This window comes from Geotrypetes seraphini, chromosome 6 (assembly GCF_902459505.1).
Source record: "Geotrypetes seraphini chromosome 6, aGeoSer1.1, whole genome shotgun sequence".
NCBI lineage: Eukaryota > Metazoa > Chordata > Amphibia > Gymnophiona > Dermophiidae > Geotrypetes > Geotrypetes seraphini.
Genome location: NC_047089.1, coordinates 87,208,026 through 87,232,895, shown reverse-complemented (window position 1 = coordinate 87,232,895; position 24,870 = coordinate 87,208,026). Strand labels below are relative to the sequence as shown.

General features: G+C 41.4%; 1 protein-coding gene across 9 annotated transcripts in view; it reads right to left on the bottom strand.

The window, feature by feature from the left end:
- The window catches only part of MYCBP2 (MYC binding protein 2), a 977,923-nt gene that overhangs the window by 489,157 nt on the left and 463,896 nt on the right, over positions 1-24,870 (bottom strand). For all 9 annotated transcript variants that reach the window (XM_033949399.1, XM_033949405.1, XM_033949401.1 and 6 more), the window contains 5 exons: positions 22,312-22,586; positions 21,059-21,280; positions 20,683-20,874; positions 14,715-14,921; positions 9,762-9,893 (listed from right to left, as the gene is read on the bottom strand). In XM_033949399.1, coding sequence (XP_033805290.1) covers positions 9,762-9,893; positions 14,715-14,921; positions 20,683-20,874; positions 21,059-21,280; positions 22,312-22,586 — 1,028 coding nt within the window. The remainder of the gene's footprint in view (positions 1-9,761; positions 9,894-14,714; positions 14,922-20,682; positions 20,875-21,058; positions 21,281-22,311; positions 22,587-24,870) is intronic.

Here is a 24,870-nt window from a genome sequence, read left to right as displayed (position 1 = left end):
TTTTACCTGTATCTTTCCCAACATATGATGCACTGTGCATAAGACTTTATTTGACATTGTTTATTTTAACTGATCTTTTCATATTCCTGTTTTTGGTCTGCACACTTGTTTCTTTCATGCTATAATATATTATGTTTTGTATTTCCTATAACCCAGGGGTGTCCAATGTCGGTCCTCGAGGGCCGCAATCCAGTCGGGTTTTCAGGATTTCCCCAATGAATATGCATGAGATCTATGTGCATGCACTGCTTTCAATGCATATTCATTGGGGAAATCCTGAAAACCCGACTGGATTGCGGCCCTCGAGGACCGACATTGGACACCTCTGCTATAACCAAACCCAAAAATTTTTTAGCATTACATCCAAGATCTACTCGCTGCACTTTTATCTTCACTTCATACAAATTTTACCTCATGCACAACTTTATCACCAACAACTCACACCCAATTGTCACACGCTGTGTTCCTTTGCAGCCTTATACATTCACTCCAAACAATTTTCATCTCATACACACATCCACTGATCACACTGCAGAAACCAGCAGTGGTCTTTCACTTTTGCATACAGTGTTTACACTGAGCAGCAGCCAGACAGGTACTTCACATTGCCTGCAACTTTCAGTAGTGCCTATTTTCACATTCATTTGTCTCTGTTTCTCAAAAGACTTTTTAATGTTACGGTAGTTGTAGCACAACTTTCGAATGATGTTTCAAAATTTATTTTTAAAATTTCAGTTTTACAGCTCCCAGTGAGATGCAACCAGAACTTACGCATGCATATTTTTACAGTCTGCCCTAATTTCACCTGTACTCTCAAGGCCTCCTGGAATTATCCCCGCCAGACACTTTATTTTATCTCATTTTTGTGAAGTATGATTGGCCGTTCTCATGTCAGTCAATTGGTTTAATATTTTCAACTTTTTATCTCCACAGTGAGTCATTTCTGTTCCCCATGCCATTCCAGTGTTTGACATTATTTCATGGTCCTTGCCTTTTACCCAACCGTATATTTTATTCATAGCCTCTCGCAGTTCAGATTATTTATGCCTTGGTTTCCTGTTACACAGGAACTTATTCACTGGCATTATAGTAGCCCACGGACATCTTTTATATATTTCTTTTAAATGTCTTTCAAGCATTTCTTATTCACTTTTAGTTCTTCCCATTCTTACATTTTTATGGTCTTAATAATCCCTATAATTTTTAGGCATTATTAGCTTTTTTTTGGTCCCCATATACACAAGCACAATTTATCAGGCATTTCAGGACTTCCACGCATGTCATTTTTTGTAACATTTGAGTTTTCAAGATGATATTTTATGATCTTTATGTATTCCCTTTAATCTTTAGTTCTTCTGTTGCTATTTATCTTTTGTTCTCAAGAATTTTACACCAAATTGCTGAACTCTCTATGGTTCTCGATTTGTGAAGCACTAAGTATCCCGGTATGTACCTGTGTACGAGTACAACCTCTATAACACCATAGCCATTAATCTTTTTATAAATCCCTTTTTTCCCCATTTAATTGGGTTAGCACCTCTTTACTACTACCCTCCATGTCTAAACTCTGGGGGGGGGGGGGGGGTTCTTTCTTATATCACACGCACACCACAACAGGGCATAATTAAGTTGGTCATGGTCTTTTCTTCTACTGTTTAGAGATACACACTTCACACACATCATGTTCTCTACACAATTGGTATACTTCACCATTTCTTTTCACTTGCACACTCTATAATATTCATACCACATTTCAACTCATTATATTGCCCAATAGGACCCCTGAGTAAGAAGTGTTTTTCGAAAACACAGCCCGTTTCGGGTTCTGTCTTCTAACAAATGAGAACCATTTTTGGGGAAAACATTTTGACTCAAATAAAAGTTCCTGTGCCTTGTACATCATCTCTGCAGTCCTTCTCTTGGATTTGTTGTTTGACTTTCACTGCAGACCTGTTGAATTCTTTTTTGTTTTGTCTTGTGTATGTACTTCAAGAAAACATGCTACAGGTGAGTACATTTGCTTTCTCCAAGGGCAAGCAGGACAATTCTCACAGATGAGAATCCCTAGTTACTATGCTGTCTGAAATAAGAGAAAAACAACTGGCTTGCAACAGGCAAGACCTATTATTTTGGATTTTTTGTTTTTTTTTAATGAACAACCTAGAACAAAAGGCTGATTAAGGCACATTGGCTCCCTATAACACATCAAATTACATATAAAATACTCCTTTTAACTTTCAAAACTCATATTTCAAACCACCCTGAATTTATTGAGACTTCTCATTCCACATTCACCAGCAAAATCGCAGGGCACCTTTGAGTCATTGACCAAGTAGGTGTAGAAGGTTGGCAATATCTTTGCCTTGGATAATAAGTAGATCTCCTGGAGGTGTTGGAATATCTCTATGGTTGCTAAGACTGGCAAGATTTGGAGGACAATATAGGCATACATTCAGTATGTCTCCTCTATACAGTCTTAGAAATAAATCATCCCCTAAACAAGGTACATTGGAGAGATGGTCTTGAATGTTAGCATCAAGATATGAGATTCTCAGCCAGACTTGTCTTTGATTGGCTATGGAGACTGCAGAGAAGTAATATCAAAAGTATCAAATGTAGATCATACCACAAACTTCCTGGTCTCCAGAATATCATGCATGAGATGTTGAAAAGAAGAGAGATACACCGATGGAATATGCTTGTCATAAAGAGATTTTTTTGTATAAGAGACTTTAGATATAATGTCATATAAACATTAGAGTTCAGGATACTGTTTGCTAGCATAGAGCCTGAAACACTCCAGCCAAACATCCAGAGTTCTGCCTTCTCCTCCAGGCAGACTCCACGACCAGAGACTGATGTTGTAACTGTCAAAGCCAGGACAAGATTGAATCTAGTAAAGTATGTCCAACTTTTGTGGAACTACTGAGACATGAAGTGGAGATTCCAGTTTTTAAACAAGGCTTCCTTCATGAGATTATGAAGAGGAACCTTTATGCAGTCTTTATGTCACTCTTTATAATTAAGTGCATCTATAAGTTCTGCCAGAGGCTCTATTTAAGGTCCATATTTAATGGGAGTGCTTGCCCTACATGTCTGATGTACTTAGTAAAAGACAGATTCTCTGAGGGTGACATTCTACGAGGCAGAGGAGGAAAAGGGTTTGAAGACTTATCTGCTGACAGCTTCAGATACTCACTGGAAGAACACAGAGAAGTCAGAGTCATAACCCTTGACGTCTGGTACAGCAGATTGAGAGTGATGAAGGGAACGCTGAGGAGAATGTCGACGTGAGTGTCTCAGTGAGCATTTACAATAACAGGATGAATTTCACTCCCTCGACATGGATGCATACCTCAAAGTAGGCACTCAACGTTTTGGCATCCAAATTCGATGCCTAGATGGAAATTTGGGGGTCGCTCAGCCTGAGTTGCAGCTGGGAGTGTAGGAGCAGGATTTGGCACCAAGTGCGCCTGCAGTAGCCCAGCTAGTTCCTTCTGCAATAGCATGTGAAGCTGTTCTTGCACAGATGATGCCAATATCATTGTTAATATGGGCATATTAGGCAAAGAAGTTGTGTATCAAAGCGTTGGGGACCTTTATGTTGAGGCATGCTTCAGAGGTGACAGCAACTAAGGATGGCAATCTAGTACTGGTGTGTCTACGCTTAGAACGTGTCATTGATGAAGATGCATGAGATGATACTGAAGCATGCAAGGAGGGTGAAGTAGCTTATGCTTCTTAGTTTTTTTTTACAAGGTTCCCCTGAGGCTGGCAGTACCAGTACCAATGAAGCAGAAATTGCTGATGCCATCGGTACCTGTGTCGATACTGGAGTTGCTGGATGTTGACTGTCAATAGTCTCCAGCTATTCTTGATATAGATGACCCAAAAAGTTTTTCATACTGTAATTTCCTAGCTCTTAGCGACCTTTTCTGCAGTTTAGAGCACAGTGGGCAGGAAATATCACAGTGTTCAGAACCTAGGGACTGGACACACCAGTTATGTGGATTTGTACCTGAAATGGTTCTATTATACTGAGTACACCGCTTAAAGCTGCTAGGAGCCTTGGACATTGAAGGAAACCCCACAAATACAAGATTACTGGACTCAATAGTCTGGGGTGGTCGAGTAGACAGCAGACCAAAAAAGGTTTGATGCACCCAGGCTGAAGATAGGCTGAAGAGAGCCCGAAGGCTCTCAAACAAAAAGATGGGCAAAAATGAAAATGTTTTTAAACAGAATAAAAAAGGGAAGGCACAAAAATACATATAAAACAAACATACAAATCATATGCACAAAAAAAGATGCTGAAAACAGATGCACAAGTTTGACACGCAGGTAGAAACTCGAAGGAATGGCTTCTCAACTCCATGGAAGACTGAGAACTGATGGTTCTGCAAGCAAGCTTTGTGCGGGAAAACAGATGCATACGCGGTGCGGGTAGTCTTCAAGTTTTTAAAGTGACGGTGCACTTTTTGACTGTCCATACCAGGTCTCTATGCCATACCAGGTGAGGATATACTACCTGCTTGTCCTTGGATTAAAAGTGTTTACACCAATGGCTGTGTCTATCCTTGTTAGAGTCAAAAACAAACAAAAGACTGGGTGGACTCTTTATGGGCTTTTGTCTGCTGCAGATAGGAAACCAAGGCTCTCTTGAAGTCAAAAGTGTGTGGTGCGCTTTCACTGGGATGGGCATGAGATTTTGTGAAGAATGTAAGTAGAAAAATCCATCATCACCTTAGGAAGGAACGCAGCATGCCTATGAAGGACTATTCTGTTGTGAAGAAACCATGTGTAAAATGAATCAGAAACAAGTTCCTGAAGTTTTCTGACCCCACAGGCTGAAGGGAGCTCCATCAAAAACAAAACCTTCTAAGTCAGATACTTCAAATGGCAAGTATAATGTGGCTCAAAAAGAGATTTCATCAGCTAGGTTAGACACTGAGATCTCAAAACATTATAGGGAGCTTGATTGGGGCTTTAATGCCGCAAACTTTTTCTCATAAAGCAAATAACTAAAGATTGTAGAAAGATGGGTTTACCTTCTACATCAGGGGTGTCCAACCTTTTGGCTTCCCTGGGCCACATTGACCGAAAAAAATTTCTGGGCCACGCAAATGCTGCAGCAAGACAGAGGAGGGAGCCGGCAAAACAGTAAACACCCGGGGGCAGTAGAGGAAAACACTGCATCACCCTCGACCGGGGCTGCACAAAATACTTCACAGGGCTGCATGCGGCCCTTGAGTCGCAAGTTGGACACCCCTGTTCTACACAGTAATGGTAAGTGCTAACTGCATTGAGGTGAACCCTTATGAGAGCTGGCCTTTTAAGCCGACTCAGAAAGGTGTAGAAAATATTCAAGTAGTTTTTGTATTAGACAGGAAAAAGGATTTCCACAATGGAGAGCAAACCTGCTTCATTCAAAATTATTTATAAAAAATGTATACTGGATAAGAGATAATGTATACTGGAAAAGATTTAATTAAGTTGAACAAACGAGAGCAGAGAAACATCTTTTTTCTTAACACAGTGGAACCTTATGGGCTTAATTGCGAATTAGAGTGGGTTTCATTGTTTTGATAGATTCTGACCAATAGGGCTTCATTGTTTTGGCCGGTTCTGTCCAATGGGGCTTAGGGGGAGGAGTTACTGGTACGAATGGGAGGACACTATATAAACACTGGTGTACACGCAGATGCCATCTTGCTCTCTTATAGAAACAGACAGAGTCGGATGACATAGGCAACCCGGTAAGACATTTGGATTTTAAAGTTGGGTAGTAACTATTTATAAATTCTAACAGGTGGGGTGATGTTATAGAATAGGCACTAATGTCACCTTCCTGCTATTATTTTTAGGGGGACCCTTGATACAGCACAGACGGTGCGAAACATGTCGGGTCATGTTCCCAGGGTTTAGCTGGCACAAGATAAGTACACTGAACCTTAGTATTTCTTATTATTACCTAATAAATGATTTATTTAAGCATATTATTTAAGAAAAAGCACTTACAAATGAATGAATTAGCCAGTGATGATTGCACCACGTAATTTCTTCCCGCAGTAATAAGATACTACAGCGGTGGAGTGGTGGGGCTGAGGCTTTTTTCATTTATCCACTCATGAGTTTGGAAGGTTAAGACTCTTATCCAGTATACATTTTTTATAAAAAGTTCTGGATTGCATACTGGAGTAAGGACTATTGACACTATTGCCATAGTTCTAGTGTCATTTAAAATTATGACTTCTTAGTGGAATCTTTCCTGAAAGCAAGCAGGAACTGAGAGATACCCTCCTCATGTTATGGAGAAAGTCAACTTCTAACCTCTCAACATTCAGACCGTGTTCTGAATGATAAGAATCAGAAAACACTCCAGTCTCCATGGGTCTATGAAAGTTAACTTCAAAGCAGAGGGAACTAAATTTGCCTCAGCCAATGAGGGAAAATGAGAATCATGGTTCTCTGGTCCTGCTTGAGTTTCAGAAGAGTTTTCATTAAGATGTACTGGAGGATATACAAAAATAAATGTAAACAAGAAAGGATGTCAAATAAATCAGTATCAAAGAAAACACACCCTCAATATGCTCAAGATTTCGTGTCAGATCTTCACTAAAAGGGAGAAAATACCTCAGTGTCCAATAGGGGCTCTCAAAATAGCTACCCACATAGACAAGCTGGTTTCAAATAGAACTTGAAGCCAGCAGACACATCCTTGGTCAAAAAACTCCCAAAAAGAATGAAGATGCTATTTCAGAATTACTTTCCAAAAAAACAGTCTGTTTCAATAGTAATATCAGTCTTATCAATCTTTATAATGAAATCACTTATCTGAAAAACACTGTCTTCTCAATATCGTTTCAGTAGATTTCCACAAAAATCTGGGGCTTAAAAGCAGGAAAAAACCGGCTTCATAGGGGATCAGCTTAGAGCATAGCGAGGCAGGCTAGCGGTTGTATTGAAGTAGTCGCTATGCTCTAAGCTGATCCTCTATGAAGCCGTTTTTTTCCTGCTTTTAAGCCCCAGATTTTTGTGGAAATCTACTGAAACGATATTGAGAAGACAGCGTTTTTCAGATAAGTGATTTCATTATAAAGATTGATAAGACTGATATTACTATTGAAACAGACTGTTTTTTTGAAAAGTAATTCTGAAATAGCGTCTTCATTCTTTCTGGGAGTTTTTTGACCACGGATGTGTCTGCTGGCTTCAAGTTCTATTTGAAACCAGCTTGTCTATGTGGGTAGCTATTTTGAGAGCCCCTATTGGACACTGAGGCCTTTTCTCCCTTTTAGTGAAGATCTGACACGAAATCTTAAGCATATTGAGGGTGTGTTTTCTTTGATACTGGAGGATATACATACATAATCCCCTCCACAAATCTAGGAGAAAGGCACCTGAAGCTAGTCTTTCAAGTGATTCCAGAGTGGAACAATACCGAGACATCTTCTTGTTCAGATGAGCAGTGAAAAGACCTATCGAGGGGGTAGTTCCACTCTCCAAAAACAGATCTCTCATGCTAAGCTCATGCTGAGATTAGAGAGCTGCACGGGAATGAGGATGACGGGAATCCCGCGGGACCCGTGGGGATCCCGCAGGTTTCCCCTTTGGGTCACGGGGATCCCGTGGGGACGCCCCCTAGGGTCGCGGGGATCCTGTGGGGACGCCTCCGAGGGTCGCGGGGTTCCTGCAGGGTTGGATCGCAGTGCACTCGAGCCGCGAGGGTAGTCTCCTTCTCCTTACCTGCCCTGTCGCAGCACACAGCCGAACGGAAATCTTCCCGATGTCAGCGTTGACGTCGGAGGGAGGGCTTAAGCAAAGCCCTCCCTTCCTCCGACGTCAGCGCTGACATCAGGAAGACTTCCGGTCGGCTGTGTGCGGCAGGGCAGGTAGGGAGAAGGCAATGGCGTACGAAAGAGGGGGGAGGGGGCGGTCCGCCCCGGAGAATGTGCACAGCCGGTCAGGTCCCCCGATCGACCGACAACAGGCCCGGCCGACAAATCTCCCTGCCCTGTAGCCGCGAATCTAAATTACCTCTTACAGCAGCTTCACTACGCCAGCTGCTGTAAGAAGGTAATTTAGATTTGCGGCTACAGGACAGGGAGATTTGTCCGACCGGGCCTGTTCTGTTGTTGGTCGGGTGCAAAAGCGCCACAAAGGTGGAGGCAGGGAGAGAGGAAAGGTGGAGTGGAGAAGAAAAGACGCTTAAGGGGGGAGAAGGCCGCTGAAAGCACTGGGGAAGACAAAGGGGTGGAAAAGAACGCTGAAAGGACATGGGGTAAACGGGAGGAAGGGGGGGGAAGGACCCTGAAAGCACTGGGGAAGACAAAGGGGTGGAGAATGCCACTGAAAGGACATGGGGAAAACAGGGGTGGAGAAGGCCGCTGAAAGGACATGGGGAAGACAGAGGGGGGAGAAAGCCGCTGAAAGGACATGGGGAAGACAGAGGGGGGAGAAGGATGCTGAAAGGACATGGGGAAGGCAGAGGGGGGAGAAGGATGCTGCCTGACAGGACATGGGGAAGATGGTGGAGGAGAAGGACACTGAAAGGAAATGGGGAAGAGGGAATGGGAAGAAGATGCTGGCAGGGAAGAAGACAGAGGTGCCAGACTATGGGGGGATCGGAGGGAAAAAGATGGGTGCCAGACCAATTTGGGAGGGGGGAGAAAGGGAGAGGCACAGTAACAGAGCAAATGGAAGACACAGAGAGAAGAGAGGCAGTGGATGGAAGGAATTGAATGAGAACATGAAGAAAGCAGAAACCAGGCAATAAAGGTAGGAAAAAAGTTCTTTTTTTTTTTTTTTTGCTTAAGGATAAAGTAGTATATTAGTTGTGTTGATAAAAATTATAAACATTAGAGGCTCTGGTAGAAACCCGTTTACAAAGTATGTATTCTTCCCAATTAATATTTCCAAATTAATAAAGTCTTTTTGCTTATTTTTAAATGGGTTTCTACCAGAGCCTTTAATTCAGTAGCATAATTAAATGAAATAACTATTTCTGTAGTTTATAGGGACGGGCGGGGACGTAGGGGATTTCTCGCGGGGACGTAGGGGATTCCTCGTGGGGACGGGCAGGGACGGAGGGAATTCCTCGCGGGGACGGAGGGGATTCCTTGCGGGGATGGGTGGGGACGGGTGGGAGTCCTCACGGGGACGGGTGGGGACGGGTGGGACTTTGGCGGGGACGGGTGGGATTTCTGTCCCCGCGCAACTCTCTAGCTGAGATCTCATGCATGTGGATGCATTATCCTGCTCAGTGTTGTTCTTCTCTGACAAATATATGGCTCTAAGCATTGCTGGTTTACCTGATCCTACATGAGAAAAAAATGTTAGCCTGATAAAGTAACAGTAAGTGATTTACCAACTAAGAAAATTCCAAGTTGGAACAAGTTGATGGGAGAAAAATCACATCCTTTTTGCTCTATAGAAAAAGCAAGACTGCCTTGGTCCCACACAAGCAGTACAGAGAGGAAGGTGTATACATGTGTCCAAAAGCTTCTGATGTAAAGAATACAGAGCAGCATCTGCATATTGGGGATCTGTCAGTGACATTACAACTGTGAGGACTGTCATCCTGTTTGCCCTCAGAGAATACACTGTTCTCATCTATACTGCACTTGAACATCTATACTAAACATGAAGTCTTCAATACAAAGTTTTCTTACAACACTTAAATCTGTTTAAAGGAAGTTACTGTACATTTATTTGCTTTTTGATGGTAATTAAAAAAAACCCCAGAGTTACTGCATACTTACCTTCAAAGGCACTGCTTTATCAAGCCTGATTTCAGAAATGTCACTGGCTGAATCATCTGTGTTGTAGGTTCCTTTAACTAATTCTAAGGATGTCCACCTGTGAGAATGAGCTGAATCTCCCGAGTGATCACTCTAATCCAAAAGAAAGAAAAAATAAACCAACAATCTATAAAAATGACAATGCACTGCCATATGGACGATTTTCAATTTAATCTCTGAACTGGATATTCCGCTCTCTGGGTGGGTTGTGGATGCTGTGAAGACAAAGTTTGCATCCTGCCAGGCAGAGAAAGTCACGTCATTATCCAGAAGTGACACCTGGTGGCCAGATTCAGGGCCTATCACTTCAGAAGGAGCTCAGATGCAAGGCCTCTACCTCAGGACTATTACAGCAATAACTAGATTAGGTAGGAGGGTGGGGAAAGAAAGAGAAGAGGTAAAAGGGAAGGGACAGATAAAATGTGAATGTACCTGTGGTGGGACAGATAAAATGTGAATGTACCTGGGGGTAATTTTGTAATTAGATGCCTCTGTGTAGTGCTGAGAGCCAGTTCTATTATGGCATTTGGGCACCCAGATTCCAATATAGAATACTAGCATGACCTAGCATTAACATGCTGTACAGTTATGTGTCCATAGTTACAAAAGCCAAAGGTCTGACATAATTGTGGCTGTATAAATGTGGAAAGGATGCACAGACTTACAGTAATCTGAATAAGTAGGAGACATGCTTATATCCTGCTTATGCTACACCCATGTGAATGTTCTTTATATTTATGTGACAGTTACAGAAGAGTGCTTAGTTCCTTTGCCTGCACTTAAAAATGTAAGTGTCCATCTACCTGCAAAAAGTGCTAGTTTTCTGTAAATTTGAACATTTCAAGTTTATTTAAAATTTGTTTAATCACCCTATCATATATTCAGGGCAATGTACAATTCTAAAAATATTGTATAACAATGCACAGGGGAACAAAAAGTTCATATAATACATGACTTTCAAAACAGACGGGACTAGTAGGGTAAATAGGATAGAAATACAATAATTGGAGGCAGATGACAATCAAGGAAAATTACAAGAGGTGTGATTTTGGTTTTTTTTTAAAAGGATGAATTTTTACGATGTCTAGCAGTCAAATACATCTTTAAAAAGAAAACATTTTAACTGACTCTTAAATCTACCAACATTTCTTTCCTCCCTTAAGTAGATTGGCAAAGAATTCCACAATTGGGGGGCCACGATGGGAAAAATGTATTGTCTTTGTGTATTAATGATTTTAAGTGATGGAACAGTTAGCAAATGTTGATCGTTAGATCAAAGAGTTCTAGTGGAAGCATATGGAATTAGAATCCTGTCAATAAAAGCAGGAGACTTATGGAGTTGGGCCTTAAATGATAAGACATATTTTGTAAATTATTCTATGCGATACTGGGAGCCAATGAGATTTTTTAAGAAGTGGTGAGACATGGTCAAACTTTTTTGCATTCATGATAATTTTAATAGAGGTGTTTTGAATTAGCTGTAAACGCCTGATCTCTTTTTAAGTAATATCCTTGAATAAGGCGTTACACTTATCGATTTTAGAAATGATCAGTGAATGGATTAATATGTTTAAGGATTTTGGTTCTAAACATTTAGAAATTGAGCGAATTTGCCATAACCTGAAAAATGTTGATTTGACTATACTGCTAATGTGATCATGATAGGACAGTTTCTGATCGAATATGACCCCTAGAATTTTGATGGTAGTGACTGCCTGAAGAATAGCACCTGTAAGTGTAATGGGGTGGTTGAATTTTAGGCCTTCTTTCCATGGAAAAAGCATTACATTTGATTTGGAAATGTTAAAAGCAAGTCTATTAGTAGCGAGCTATTGATGAATTTGCTCAAGTTTCTTGGTAATTGATATTAATTCTGAAGGATTCTCGGTATCTATTGGATCTAGAAGTTGAATATCGTCTGCGTAAGCAAATGCATTGAATCCAATAGACTGACAACGAGTCATTAAAGGTGCGAGAAAAATATTAAACAGCAGTGAAGAAAGAATAGACCCTTGAGGAATTCCATAGCTTGAAGAAATTTTATTTGAAATTGTGTTATTAAATGAGACAGTTTCTCTTTTAAATATTCAGTATCATATTAGTCTTGCATTCGTTTTTTCTATGGGCTTCAGAAGTACCAGTTGTTAGCCAAGTGTTTTCTATGGCTACAAGTATACATATGGCAATGGCCTCATCACTAGCTCCGTTTTATATTTTAAACTTAAACGTTCTTAAAGTGCTCTGTGCTCTACTTATAAAAGTTAATAAACTTTAAATGTTAAAACTTATCTTTGTATCTTTATATTATTCTCCTGTTCACATCGGGAAGGGACCTGTAATTCTGACATGTTTCGCCCGAACACTGTTTCAAGAAAAGTCCCCCATTCTATAGTTTCTCTGCACCATCCCAATCTACTCATTATTTGACTCACAAATAAGGCTCACCTTAGGTGCCGAGTCCGACTTTAATTCTTCTTCTCCCAGCCACACGCTTTCAATAAGCCACGCGTGCACGGCTGCTTGAATTGTTGAATCTTCTCCTCTGATGCAACAGGAAGTTGGGTCAGAAGAGAAGATTCAACAGCTCAAGCAGCCGCACGCGCGGCTTATCAAAAGCATGTGGCTGGGAGAAGAATAATTCAAGTTGGACTCGACACCTAAGGTAAGGTGGAGGAGGGATGGCAGGACACGGCAATCGGGCGGGGGAGGGGCTTCTGGACCGCGCGATCCATGATCGCGCATGTTCCCTCACACTAGGAAGGAGAGAGTGAAATGGAAGTAGAGATGATGGGCCAAGGTGATGAAGAGGGAGAGAAATATTAATCTCACAGGCAGGAAAGAAAGGGGAGGACAGGCAGGTGAGCCAGATGCTAGAAGCATGGGGGGGGGGTGAAAGAGGGAAAGAAGCTAGATGGGGTTGGAGAGAAGAGACACACTGATGTGGAAGAGAGGGGAAATCTGGACATAGGAAGGTAACAGAAGGTAAATTATGTGCATGGGGGCATAGGGACAGAGACATAAAGAGAACATACATGGGGATGGTATATGGACACAGGGGGGGACAATGCCAGATACAGAGTAGAGAGTTGCATGGGGACAAAAATCCTACATGTCCCTGCCAGAATCCCCTCCGTCCCCGTGAGAAATCCCCTCCGTCCCTGCCCGCACCCCATAAAAGTTAAGTGCCCCCATAAAAAGCAGCAAATACTACAGAAAGGTTTTGTGTTTTTTTTTGGGGGGGAGGAAGTCTCTGTACTAGAATAGCTATGCATTTCTAGTTTACTGATGTACCATATGCAACAAAATATTTTTATATTATTCCAAAGTATAATGAATGAGAAAGAACTCAGAGGTATTAAACCAGCATATTAAACCATTTCTAGAATAAATGTATTTACCCATACTGTAGAGAAGGCTGTTTTATATGCACAAAAGGGCTTTTAAAAACATGTGTGCCCTCATTTGCACATAAAAAGTATGTGAACAGAAAGTGCATACCTTTCTTTTATGCAGTCTGCAGAAGGGTGTTGCTGTGTTGAGTTTGGATGGCGTGGAAGAGTTGTGATGTTGAATGAGGCAACCATTGGGAGAGGAGACACCAGGGATTGTTCCTGCCCCCCTTAACTAGACCACCAGCGATCATTCAGTTCGGGACCCGGCATCGTGGCAGGAACGTCTATGCTGAGCATGGAGCTCAATTTGTGGACAGTGAGCTCAGCACATAGGCACACAGTCCCCTCCCCCAGATGATGCGTGCCTATGTGCTCAGCTCACTGCCTACATGCTGAGCTTATGAGCTGAGCTCTATGCTCAGCATAGACATTGCCGCCACGGCGCCAGACCCGGACTCAAATTCTTACAACCAAAATATTAAATCTATTAGTCAGATACTCCCTTTCTCATCCTAATTCTGTATGAATAAATTAACATTAAAATTTGTACACTCCTAAAAACTGCTGCTTTCAAACACACTTACAGGCAATTATAAGTTTTGGTATTCCTTTTAATTTGAAAATATAACCCTTGTATGTCTCTGTTGCCATGTATCCAAATAGACACACGCATTATGTAAAGTTTTAAAATTTCTAGTAGAAAGATAGTTATGAGTTCAGTGAATAAAATTGTTCAGATCCTAAATTATAAAAATGTGGATGAAGACCTTTATCTCTACAAAACCAATTACATCTTCTACATCAAATTTGGTTTTGGATCAGGCCTTACGCCCAATTTCATTTCAAGATGCAAGACTCTTTATCCAATTTTAAGATGAATTTCGCAGAAAAAGGTTTAATAGGCATGGCCAGTCTTTGACATGACATCAAACTAAGGTCAATGTATATGCAAGTGATTTGACTTCTATTATCAGACTCTATCAATTAATGCTTAAAACTATTTCCACTGCCTTACTCCCTATGAAAAAATGAGGATAAAAGGCAATATAAACAAACATAGCATGTCTACTGGAAGATATTTAAAAACAAATATGTATTTGGGAGCATAAATATTTGTGATCACATCAAGACAGCTAAAGTGGAATTTCCTCCTATACTCTTAGGGCATCTTGTGCCAGACAAATGAATATTCTCTCTCTCTCTTTGGCTGAGTATCTTCCAATTTAAGAAATGTTTTTAGCTGCCCTCCAAATACCAAAATACAATTAATATGACTCAAGCTTGATGAAAACAGACACCATAAATATAACCTCCAGCATACCATGGATACGAAAGACAGATTTTCTAAACAACAAAATAAAGTTTTCTATGTACATCGATATGGAAGGTCCCAATATCTATCCATGAAAAACATGCTACTTTTGGTTCAATGGTCACATTTATTTTCTTCAGAGATGTTACAATCACACACAGACAAAATAGCAACATAAGTTTTATTGGAAATCAGAAGTGTAATACTTACATCATCAACTAAGACTTCCAACTCATATTCATGGATTCCCCCTCCACCGTACACACAGAAACCAACCACAACCACACCCGGCTTGTCCACAGAAAAACAGATTGCATCAGGAGACCCATTCCCCGTGTTCCAGCTTCTCCCTTGGCTAGTTTTTGTGAAACGGTTAGGGCTAGACTTGACAGAATGAAGGGAATTAAGTCCATCAACCTGTAAAAATATTTTTTAAACAACCAATTTAACTATACTGTTGTAATATCAAATCAAATTAATTTAGAATTGCTCTCAACAAATGTTTCACAGTAGAAATTTGGTCAGGCCCTATATTTTTGGTTTGTTTATATTACTGTACGAATTTTGCTCCGACATCAGAATATTTCAAGGTGTTTAAAAGTATGCAGAGCACCAGCTGACAAGCTAATACTTCCAGAAAGTTAGACATCTTTGGAGCAAAAAAACATAAGAGGCATGTGGCAGCTTACAAACCAACCAGTTTATTGGTAGTATAAGCCTAGAAGATGACTAGTCCTCACAAACTCATGATCTAATTGTTTGGTTATTCTATGGAAAAAATTAGGTTCTTATCTCATAAATCTTCTTTCTGGTAGACAGACACTCCATTCCTGAACATGTGGGAAGTCAACCTTTTCTCATAAGAACTCTTGTAGGGAGCTTAATTTGCATTCTTTTGCTCCACCTCCCACCTCTCTGGGCTGTCCCTCAACTCCTCAATTCATATCATAGCAGATGGTCAGCCCTGGAGAGGAAATAGAATAGGGAGGGATATGGGGACACTCTCCGAGAAACATGTCTGTTCTGTTCATACCACTAATATATAACAGATAAACAAAACTTAACTATTTGCAATACATAACAAAGTGAAAAAAAGCAAGTCACCAACCTGAGCACAACCTGCACTAAGAGTGTGGGAGATTCTACAGATACCGCCTAGATTCAACATGGTAGTCACTTCCTCTATCCTTAGAAATGATGGTTAAAGGAAAGAAATAAGATGTCCAAATTCCGCCGCATCACTGAGGCAATAAGCAGGTGAATAAACGTCTGACATGAGCATCAGAAATGGAGTGTCTGTCTACCAGAAAAAAGATAAACGAGGTAAGAACCTAATCTTTCCTTCTGGTGCGACAGACACTCCATTTCTGAACATGTGGGATGTAATGGAGCAGTCCTTCAAGTTTAGGGGTGGGACAGATGAGCCTGCCATCAGAATCAAAGATCCAAATGTAGAGTCCTGTTTGGCTGCCACATCTACTCTGTAAAACTTCATGAACGTATGTGGAGAAGACCAAGTGGTGGTTCTACAGATTACTTTTGTAGAAGATCCTGCCCTTGAGGAAGCAACACTTCACATGAAGTGCACCTTTAAGGATATAGGCATGATATAAGTTTTCACTTCCGATAAAGGCTGAAGAAATGGCCATATGGATCCATCTAGAAATAGTCACTTTCAAGGCTGGTTGATCTTTATGGGCCAACCCAGTCAGTACCGACAGATGATCTGGCGATTAAAATTCATTTGTGACTTCTAGATTGCACAGTAGGAGTCTGCGCACATTCAATGGATTTCAACACCCGATCACTTTTACTCGATCCAGAGGGTGTAAAGGCAGATAAGTGCACTTCTTGGTTGATGTGAAAGATTGAAACCACTTTTGGTAACATGGGACTGTGCGCAAGACCATGCCTGAATTTGAAATCCTAAGAAATGGATCTCTGCAGGACAAAGCCTAAAAATTCGACACTCTTCGGGCAGAGATGATCACCACTAAAAAACTCACTTTGATGGTAAGGTCCATCAAGAAGCTTGGTCTAAAGGTTCATAGAGTGCTCTCACTAGCACCTGAAGGACCAGATTAAGATTCCATGTCAGAAAAAAAACAGGATGCCTTAATGCGCCCTTCAAAAACTTGGCTATATGCGGATGTGTAGCTACAGTGCTCTTATTAATTCTTGGCCCAAAACAGGAGAGCCCCACAATTTGAACTTTCAGGGAGCCAACAGTTTTCAGGATATCCACAAAGAATATGCATAAACCTGATTTGCATACACTGCCTCCATTATATGCAAATCTCCTTCATGCATATTCATTGTGGATAGCCTGAAAACCTGACTGGCAAGGGGGTACTCCAGGACTGAGTTGAGAAACACTGCTCTAGATCATCCTGCAGGAAGGTGAGTAACACCGAGAACAATGTTGAGCTCAGGTCTTCATTCCTCTGAGCACAGCAAGTTTGGAAGCACTTCCAGGCTTTTACATATGATGCTTTAGTAAACCTTTTCCTGCACCTTAGAAGGGTGGAATCAACTCATAACCATTGATCCCAGTACCTGCAAATAACATCAGGCCATCAGAGCAGACTTGCTCTGAATTCCTGTATCTGGTACAGAAACCTCTCTCTGCAGGCTTCGAAAAGGAACACAGTTTTCCCTTGTGTCAAATCGAACTCACAGATACTCCAAGATCTGCACCAGCTTCAGGTGGCTTTCCAAAAGTCACCCAGCCCAGCCCAGCTTCTGCAACAGCTGAGTCACTCTGTGACTACTAGTCTGTCTTCAGATTCGGACTTTGCTCTTATTAGCCAATCATTCAGATACAGATGCACTGGTATGTCCGTTCTGTGCAGGTGTGCTGCTACAACCACCATTACTTTGGTGAAGGTCCGTAGTGCTGTTACAAGCCCAAAGGGCAAGGTTGCAAACTGAACTGTTGCTCCAGCACATGGAATCACAAAAACTCCCTGCGCTCTGGAAAAATGGGAATGTGCAGATAGGCCTTCTTCAAATCCAGGGAGATGAGAACTTCCCCCATTGCCACTGATGTAATCACAGACATCACTATCTCCATTCGTAAACAGCTTATTCTGAGGGCCACATTCACTGCTTTGAGGTCTAGAATTGGCCTCTAGTCTTCTCTGCCTCTCTTGGGCACTATATAAAGAATATCAAGTTTCATGCCGGAGCCCGAGTCTTCCTATGGCATCCAGATCCAGCAATCTATGCACTAGTGCTCAGACTTGGCTACTTGCTCCCAGTCTCCCAGCCAGAGAGTCTAGAAAAGGATCCCCGAGGGGATGAAAGAACTCAAGCTTGTATCCCTCCTCTATAATATCCAGCACCCAGCAGCCAGTGGTGATCTCTATTCACACTCTTCAATAGGCCAGTAACCTCCCATACCAATGCGTGGAAGGTCAGCTATCAGTATGGAGTCATAACTGCTTCTTGGGAGTTATGGAGGAGCAGAATCCTGAAGGCTGGGGGCATCTGCCCCTCCCCCCAAAAAAAAAAACCCCAAACCTCTTTCAGAAGCTTTGAAAAGATCTGTAGCCAAAGGCTCTCTTGAAAAATGATGACATTGTCTGAAGGCCCGAAAATCACCGCGACCTGACCCTCTAAGGATTTGAGGTCTGCTATCTGGTAAGATTTTGGCTTGCGATCCTGCATGCTGGCCATAAGATCATCCAGACCTTTTCCGAAGAGTAAATGTCCCTTAAATGGTAATTTACACAAGATCACCTTGGAGGAGAAATGTGCCGCCCAGTGTCTGATTCACAGCATTCTGCGGGCGGAAGTGGACTAAGCAGACATTTTGTTCATTACTCTGAAAGGATCATACAGAGTAAGCTACATAACCCACTCCATACATTAGAAACTGGTGATCCCTCCAAGTAATTGCTTCCAGATCATGGCGCAACTGGAGTGACAAGTCTGGGTGACAAAAGATGCCATTGCAACTACCTTTAAACCTGAGGCTGTGATCTCAAAGAGCTTCTTATGAACAAAATCCAGCCTGGGGTCCTGAGTATCTTTAATACCACGCCACCTTCACTGGGAAGGAAGGTACAATGGTCTTCAGAATTGTACACAATATTCTAAATGAGGTCTCATCAGAGTCTTATACAGGGGCATCAATACCTCCCTTATACAGGGACATCAATACCACTACTGGCCATACCTCTCCCTATGCACCCTAGCATCCTTCTAGCTTTCACTATCATCTTTTCAACCTGTTTGGCCACCTTAATATCATCACATACAATCACACCCACTTTTGTGGAGAGGGACCACATCCGCCCTTCTCCAGTCCACCGGGATCACTCCTAACTCTAGACAACAACTGAAAAGGTCAGTCAACAGAGCTACCAGAACTTCGCTAAGTTCCTTCAGCAAACCGCTTAGAACCTAAAGGATGTAGCAGTATATAAGAAATAAATTACATTACATTACATTACACTCTTGGATGTACACCATCAGGCTCCATCGCTTTGTCTATCTTTAATTTAGCTAGCTTTTTGAGAACACAACCCTCTGAAAATCGATCAAGGTCTACCACGCCTCAATCCCTATTCGCGTTTGTCTTCTGCGGTCCCATTCCCGGTGCTTCAGCCGTGAACACAGAACAGAAATATTTGTTAAGCCATTCAGTCTTATCAGCTTCTACATTCATGATGACAGGTCTCCCACATATAAGTTAGGCTGAGTGTACAGGTTTGGTTGATTGACAATTGCTACAGACCCAAAACTATGTGAGTATCATTTTAAGCTTCTATTTGCAAGTTTTGATGTATCTTTCACTAATGTTTTGTTGATGTTGATGTTTCTACTCACTGGTTTTAACATTCTCACACTGTGCATTTGTTTTAAAGTGGTCCTTTTACTACTTTTAACATGTTATTATAATGTGCATTTGTTTTAAAGTGGTTTCTTACAGTTTTTACATATTGCACTGTGCATATGTTTTAAAGTGACTTTCATATTGTGTACTCATCTTAATTTGTTTTAACTATCCCTGGTTTTAGTGGTACATCTTTTGATTCTAAGTTATTTTAAATAGTTCCTCAGCACTGGTGGAAGCTGTTTTTCACACCAAATGGTTGTATGCCCCCAATGAAGCCTCGTAGGCGAAACACGGTCACGTTAGGCACTACTCCAGGGAGCATTTTAATTAATTACAAGTTCTTTCTTCATATGAACTGCTTGTTGTCTTCTGTTCCACAATGGATATTGTAGATCACTTGCCTTGCTGTTTCCTTACATCCAAAGAAATAAATACACTTTGATTTAGGATTTATCTAGTATATTCCATAGGGATCCCCTTTTTCGCCATTGTTGTTCAACATATATTTGGCCTCCTTAGGGACAAAATTGGCAAATTTAGGAAAATAGTTATGCTGATGATATAACCATCATAATCCTTTTAACTGCTCAATTATCCACACTCAGTTCATATTTTTTGGTGGTTTCTTTGGTTGATAACTGGATGAGAGATTTCAAATTGAGGTTGAATCCAGATAAGACTAAAAATTTTTTAGTCTCTCCATATAACTGTGAAGAAACCAGTTTGACCTTAAATGGAATCACATATTCCATTGCATCTACTATCAAAATATAAGATCTTATTTTGATGACAATCATTTAGATTGTTAGTTCAGTCTTTTGTTTTGAGCACTTTGAACTATTGCAATATTGTTCATCTGGCTGGCAACAAAAAAAAACTGCTTAACTTCGATTAATACAGAACACAGCAATCCATCTGATTTTTAAATTGAAAAAAAATCGTATCATATAACTTCCTATGGAGGCAGTTTAAGTTTGGCTGCTTGTGTTACAAACTTATATCTGATATGGTTCCAACCTATTTAGTAGATCAATTTATTTTTTCCCATCATAGACGCTCTACTTGAATAGCAACATTTTTTGATTTTTCATTGCCCAAAGATATAATAATTGTTTGTTGTCATTTCAAGCAGCCTTTTGGGATGTCAATTTTCAACATTTATTTTTCATACCTACATTATATCAAAATTACAGGAAATTGTTAAAAACCTTCTTATTTAGGAAATTTCTAAAAGATTGAATCTGTATTCTACTAAATGTTTGTAGTAATTTGTTCCTTTTGTTAAACCACATAGATCTGAAGGGTAATGTTATGTTAAGATTGACAAAACTCTACCTCTGATCCCATGGCAGATGCTGTAAGTTCACTAACAATACTAGCAAGCAGGCCACAGGTATTAGACACCAGGTGTGAGGAGAAGAGCTCATTTTCTCGTCTGAGACTGTTCCTAACTGGCAGCACCACAATGACCAGCATCTTCTCCAGTACCTCACGGAAGCTGGTCATTCCACAAACATTCTCCTCACTCTGCAAATATAGAAAGAGAAAAGTCAGAACATAACCAAAAGATAGCACCCCTAATCATGGAAGATCTTTGAAACTACTGCACTGGTATAAACACCTAAAACAGATGTCCTACTTAAATGTTACTAAACTTCTAACTCTGAATTAACATTTGTCAGCCTAGGCACAATTTAAACACAAAGCTGACCTGACTGAGCTTTTCCATGTGTGCTACCAGCAGAGGAAAGCGGTGAGCCAAGGCTGCATCATTTTCAGTGCTAACTTGTTTGACCATAGAGCGCAGGAGCACTTCACCATCATATGCAATAGGAAAAATCGATGTTAGTTTTACAGAGGTGTGGCACAGGGCTGACATAACTGCTGCCAGAAGTCGACTACTTGATGTCTTGAAATTTGCTTCCTGAATGTCCTAGAGAAAGAAAGATTTTAGTACACCATTTGCTTCTCATAGAGGTCAAATGCAGACTTACCAAATTATCAGACTAGGAATCCAACTGAAGATAACCCACATAGAGGAGATAAATAACCCACATGGAGTAGAATGTGGTGCAGTGGTTAGAGCCTCAGCACCCTCAAACCCCATGCTGCTCCTTGTGACCCTGGACAAGTCACCTAATTCTCCACTATCCCAGGTACATTAAATAGACTGTGTGCTCACTGGAACAGATAGGGAAAATGCTTGAGTACCTGATTTGTAACCCGTTCTGAGCTCCTTTGGGAGGACAGGCTAAAAAAATCAAATAAATAAATAAACACACAAAATAAATTATCTATACTTTATGCAGTTGTATGACTGTGTACACAAAACATTTGATATCCGAGATTTGAGGCTGCCTTGATTATGTGAATAATTTCACCAAAATGAAAGCTAAAACTCATAATTCAAGGCACTTCTTTCAAAGTACCGATTTACTTTTGTGGCAATATCATGTTCTTGAATCCTAGTAGCTCTACATACACACTAGAAAGAACTTTTAATTCCCAAACATCTTCATTATGCAATTTACTCTGAAGATTTAGTGCCTGACTGAAATTTTTTTGTCAGCTGGATTGATATAAATGGCAAAATATCACTAATTTTGAAACCAGGATTCTTTTGTTTTTAAGGGAGTTTATACATTAAAGAATAGAATCAGAAAAGAAAAGCTAAAATCTTTCTTCAAGGAAGCACAAGATAAAGAGTATCCCTGATTCCTTTTAAATGTAATTAAAACTTGAAAGAAAAATCAAACTCTAAAGTACTGCATAAGAATGACTTACATGGAGATTTGCACTCCTTATCTGCTGCCAGTTCCAGAAAATCTACCACTTACCTCCTCCCTCCCCCCTCCCTTTTATAAGCATTAGAGTTGTTACTGCTGTGGCTAGCACTGAAAACCACACTACACTTTTGTAAAAGGGGGGGATTAGTATTGGGTTTGTTTGTTTTTTTTATTATACCTGATCCAAACAATTCAGTAGATCACAAAGGCAGGCCCATTGCAAAGCTGGTGTTGGGTAAAAGGAATGAAAGCAAGCGGTGAAAGTGTTGTGGCACTCTTGGAGAACAGCTTCAAGAAGAGTAAGAGGTTGACTCAGATATCCCTGGGGGTCATTGTCCAATTTCACCATGAAATGATCAACTCCTTCGGATAAAATTTTTCTTAGCAGGGTCCTAGTTTTTCCAATACATTCTGCTAATTTGCTGGTTTCTTCCACAACAGCTTTAGTGGCACCTACAATATAGCAAAAAAGAAAATTGCATGATAAGGCATCTTTGGAGTTTGCTTGTTTTTTTCTCTAAATGTGCCCAGATGTTGGCATATTTACTTATTTTGATTTATTGATCACCTCTATACATTACACGATTGGTTTCTTTTGTTGTTGTTGATTTATTTTAAGTGTTTCCCGATATCAGCTTCTTATTATTCTATACATTTCACTTAATACCCTGTATAACTCAAAACCTATGTTTTCACATTAGAGAATGACACGGGAACAAATTTGTCACCATCCCCCACAGGAACTCAATTTTCCCGTTCTGTCTCCGCCAAGTTTTCTTGCCGTCCCTGTCCCATTCCTGTAAGCTCTGCCTTAATTGCACAAGTCTCGAACACCTATGATTTTAAAGTGTTTGAGGATTGTGCAAATGAGGATGGAGCTTGCAGGAATGGGGCAGGGGCAGGGACAGGAAAAGAACTTGCAGGAACGGGATAGAAAAATGAGTTCCCACGGGGAAGGGGAAAAATTTGACCCCGTGTCATTCTCTATTTCACATTTCAGTATGACGCTGAGGAACTTTCACCACACAATAACAGGTAAAAGAGGTCCAGTTTATTAAATATTTATATCTACTGTATATACTCTAATATAAATCAGGATTTTTGGGCCCAAAAATTGGGGTCCCGGCAAGCTCTGCACCCTTTCCCTCCTCCGTGTCCTGTCCTCGTACCTCCTCTGCCAATCCCTGGTGGTCCAGAGGTCCAGCAGACAGGAGCGAGCTTTCAGCACTCCTGCCCCGCTGCTAACCCAGTCAGTGGTGGCTGCTGTGAGATCGGGTATCTTCAGCCACTGAGCGCTGTACCTGGCAGGGGAGGGAGGGAAGGAGACAGGGTGCAGTGCCTGACAGGAAGGGGGCATGGGTGAATGTCTGACAGGAAGGGGACTGGGTTGAGGATTTCTGAAATGTAGTCGAGCAAATGGAGTCATTTGAACTGTGGACGCCATGTGACCTAGAAGATGCATCATCTGTTGTGCAGTTAAATACTAGAGATTGGAGACTTTCTGTAAGATTTCAAGTAACGTCATGAGCCTCTGTTGAAATAGAAATGCATGTACCTGAGTCATGTCCAGAAGTGTCCCGATGAACTCCAGAGTGAGTGGGTTTTAAATGTGACTTCTTGTAATTGACTGCAAAACCAACATTTTTAGAAGCGCCACAGCTGAATTTACAGCTCGTTGAGCTGATTGAGGAGCTGGGACCTTGATTAATAAGTTGTCTATATAAGGGAATACATGAAAGATGCAAGAATGAAGAGCATCAGCAATCACTACTAGACACTTCGTGAACACTCTGGGTGCAAAGGCTAATCCAAATGGAAGTGCCTTGTATTTTCTGTGGGCTGGGAGGATTGGAATGTATGTTTATGCTTCTTTGAGGTCCAGAGAACTAAGCCAGTCATTTTTCTCCAATAGAGGTAGCAGGGTTCCTAGAGAGATCATGCAACATTTCTCCATCAAATATTTGTTAAGAGCATGGAAATCCAGCATTGGATGGAGACCTCCAGTCTTATTTGGAATGAGGAAGTACTGTATTTTTGCACTGTAAGACGCACCCTAGATTTAGAGGAGGAAAACAAGAAAAAAACCATTCTGAACCAAATTGTGTACTAATATATACCAGGCTCTGCACCCAGCCCCCCTCACTCCCTGCCAGGCTCTGCACCCAACCCCGGCACCCATTTCAGGGTGCCCCATCCTCCCCACAAAACACAAGCACCGAAGGAGGAAGAGCAGGGCAGTTTCCTTCAGGGAAAAAAATTGTTATTCTTCAAGGAAAATATTTCTTCCAAGACATTAATATCATTGAGTAGGCTGGTCTGGTAAGTTGTATGTGTGAAAGACGTTTGCGCATAGAGGTGCTGTGTGCAAGTGTGTTTGCTGGCCTTACCGCTACTCTTGTGCCTGGGGGCTTTGGCTCATAGGTTGCTCTGAGCGCAGGTACGGCTTGGCCTCCAACCTAGACTCAGTGTCTACTCCTGAGCAGCCGCTGAGGCGCATGGCTCGCAGGGCAGGTGTGCAGCCTGTCTCTGTGGCCGTTGCTCGGAGCTATAGAATGACACAGGGAAAAAATCTGTCCCCGTCATTGCCCCGTCCCCGGCCCACCATCCTCTGCACTGCCCCGTCACCGCCGTTCCCTTCACCGCCCCGTCACCGTCACCGCCATCCCTTTCACCGCCCCGTCACCGCCACTGCCATCCCATTCACCGCCCCGTCACCGTCCCGCTGCATCCATATAAG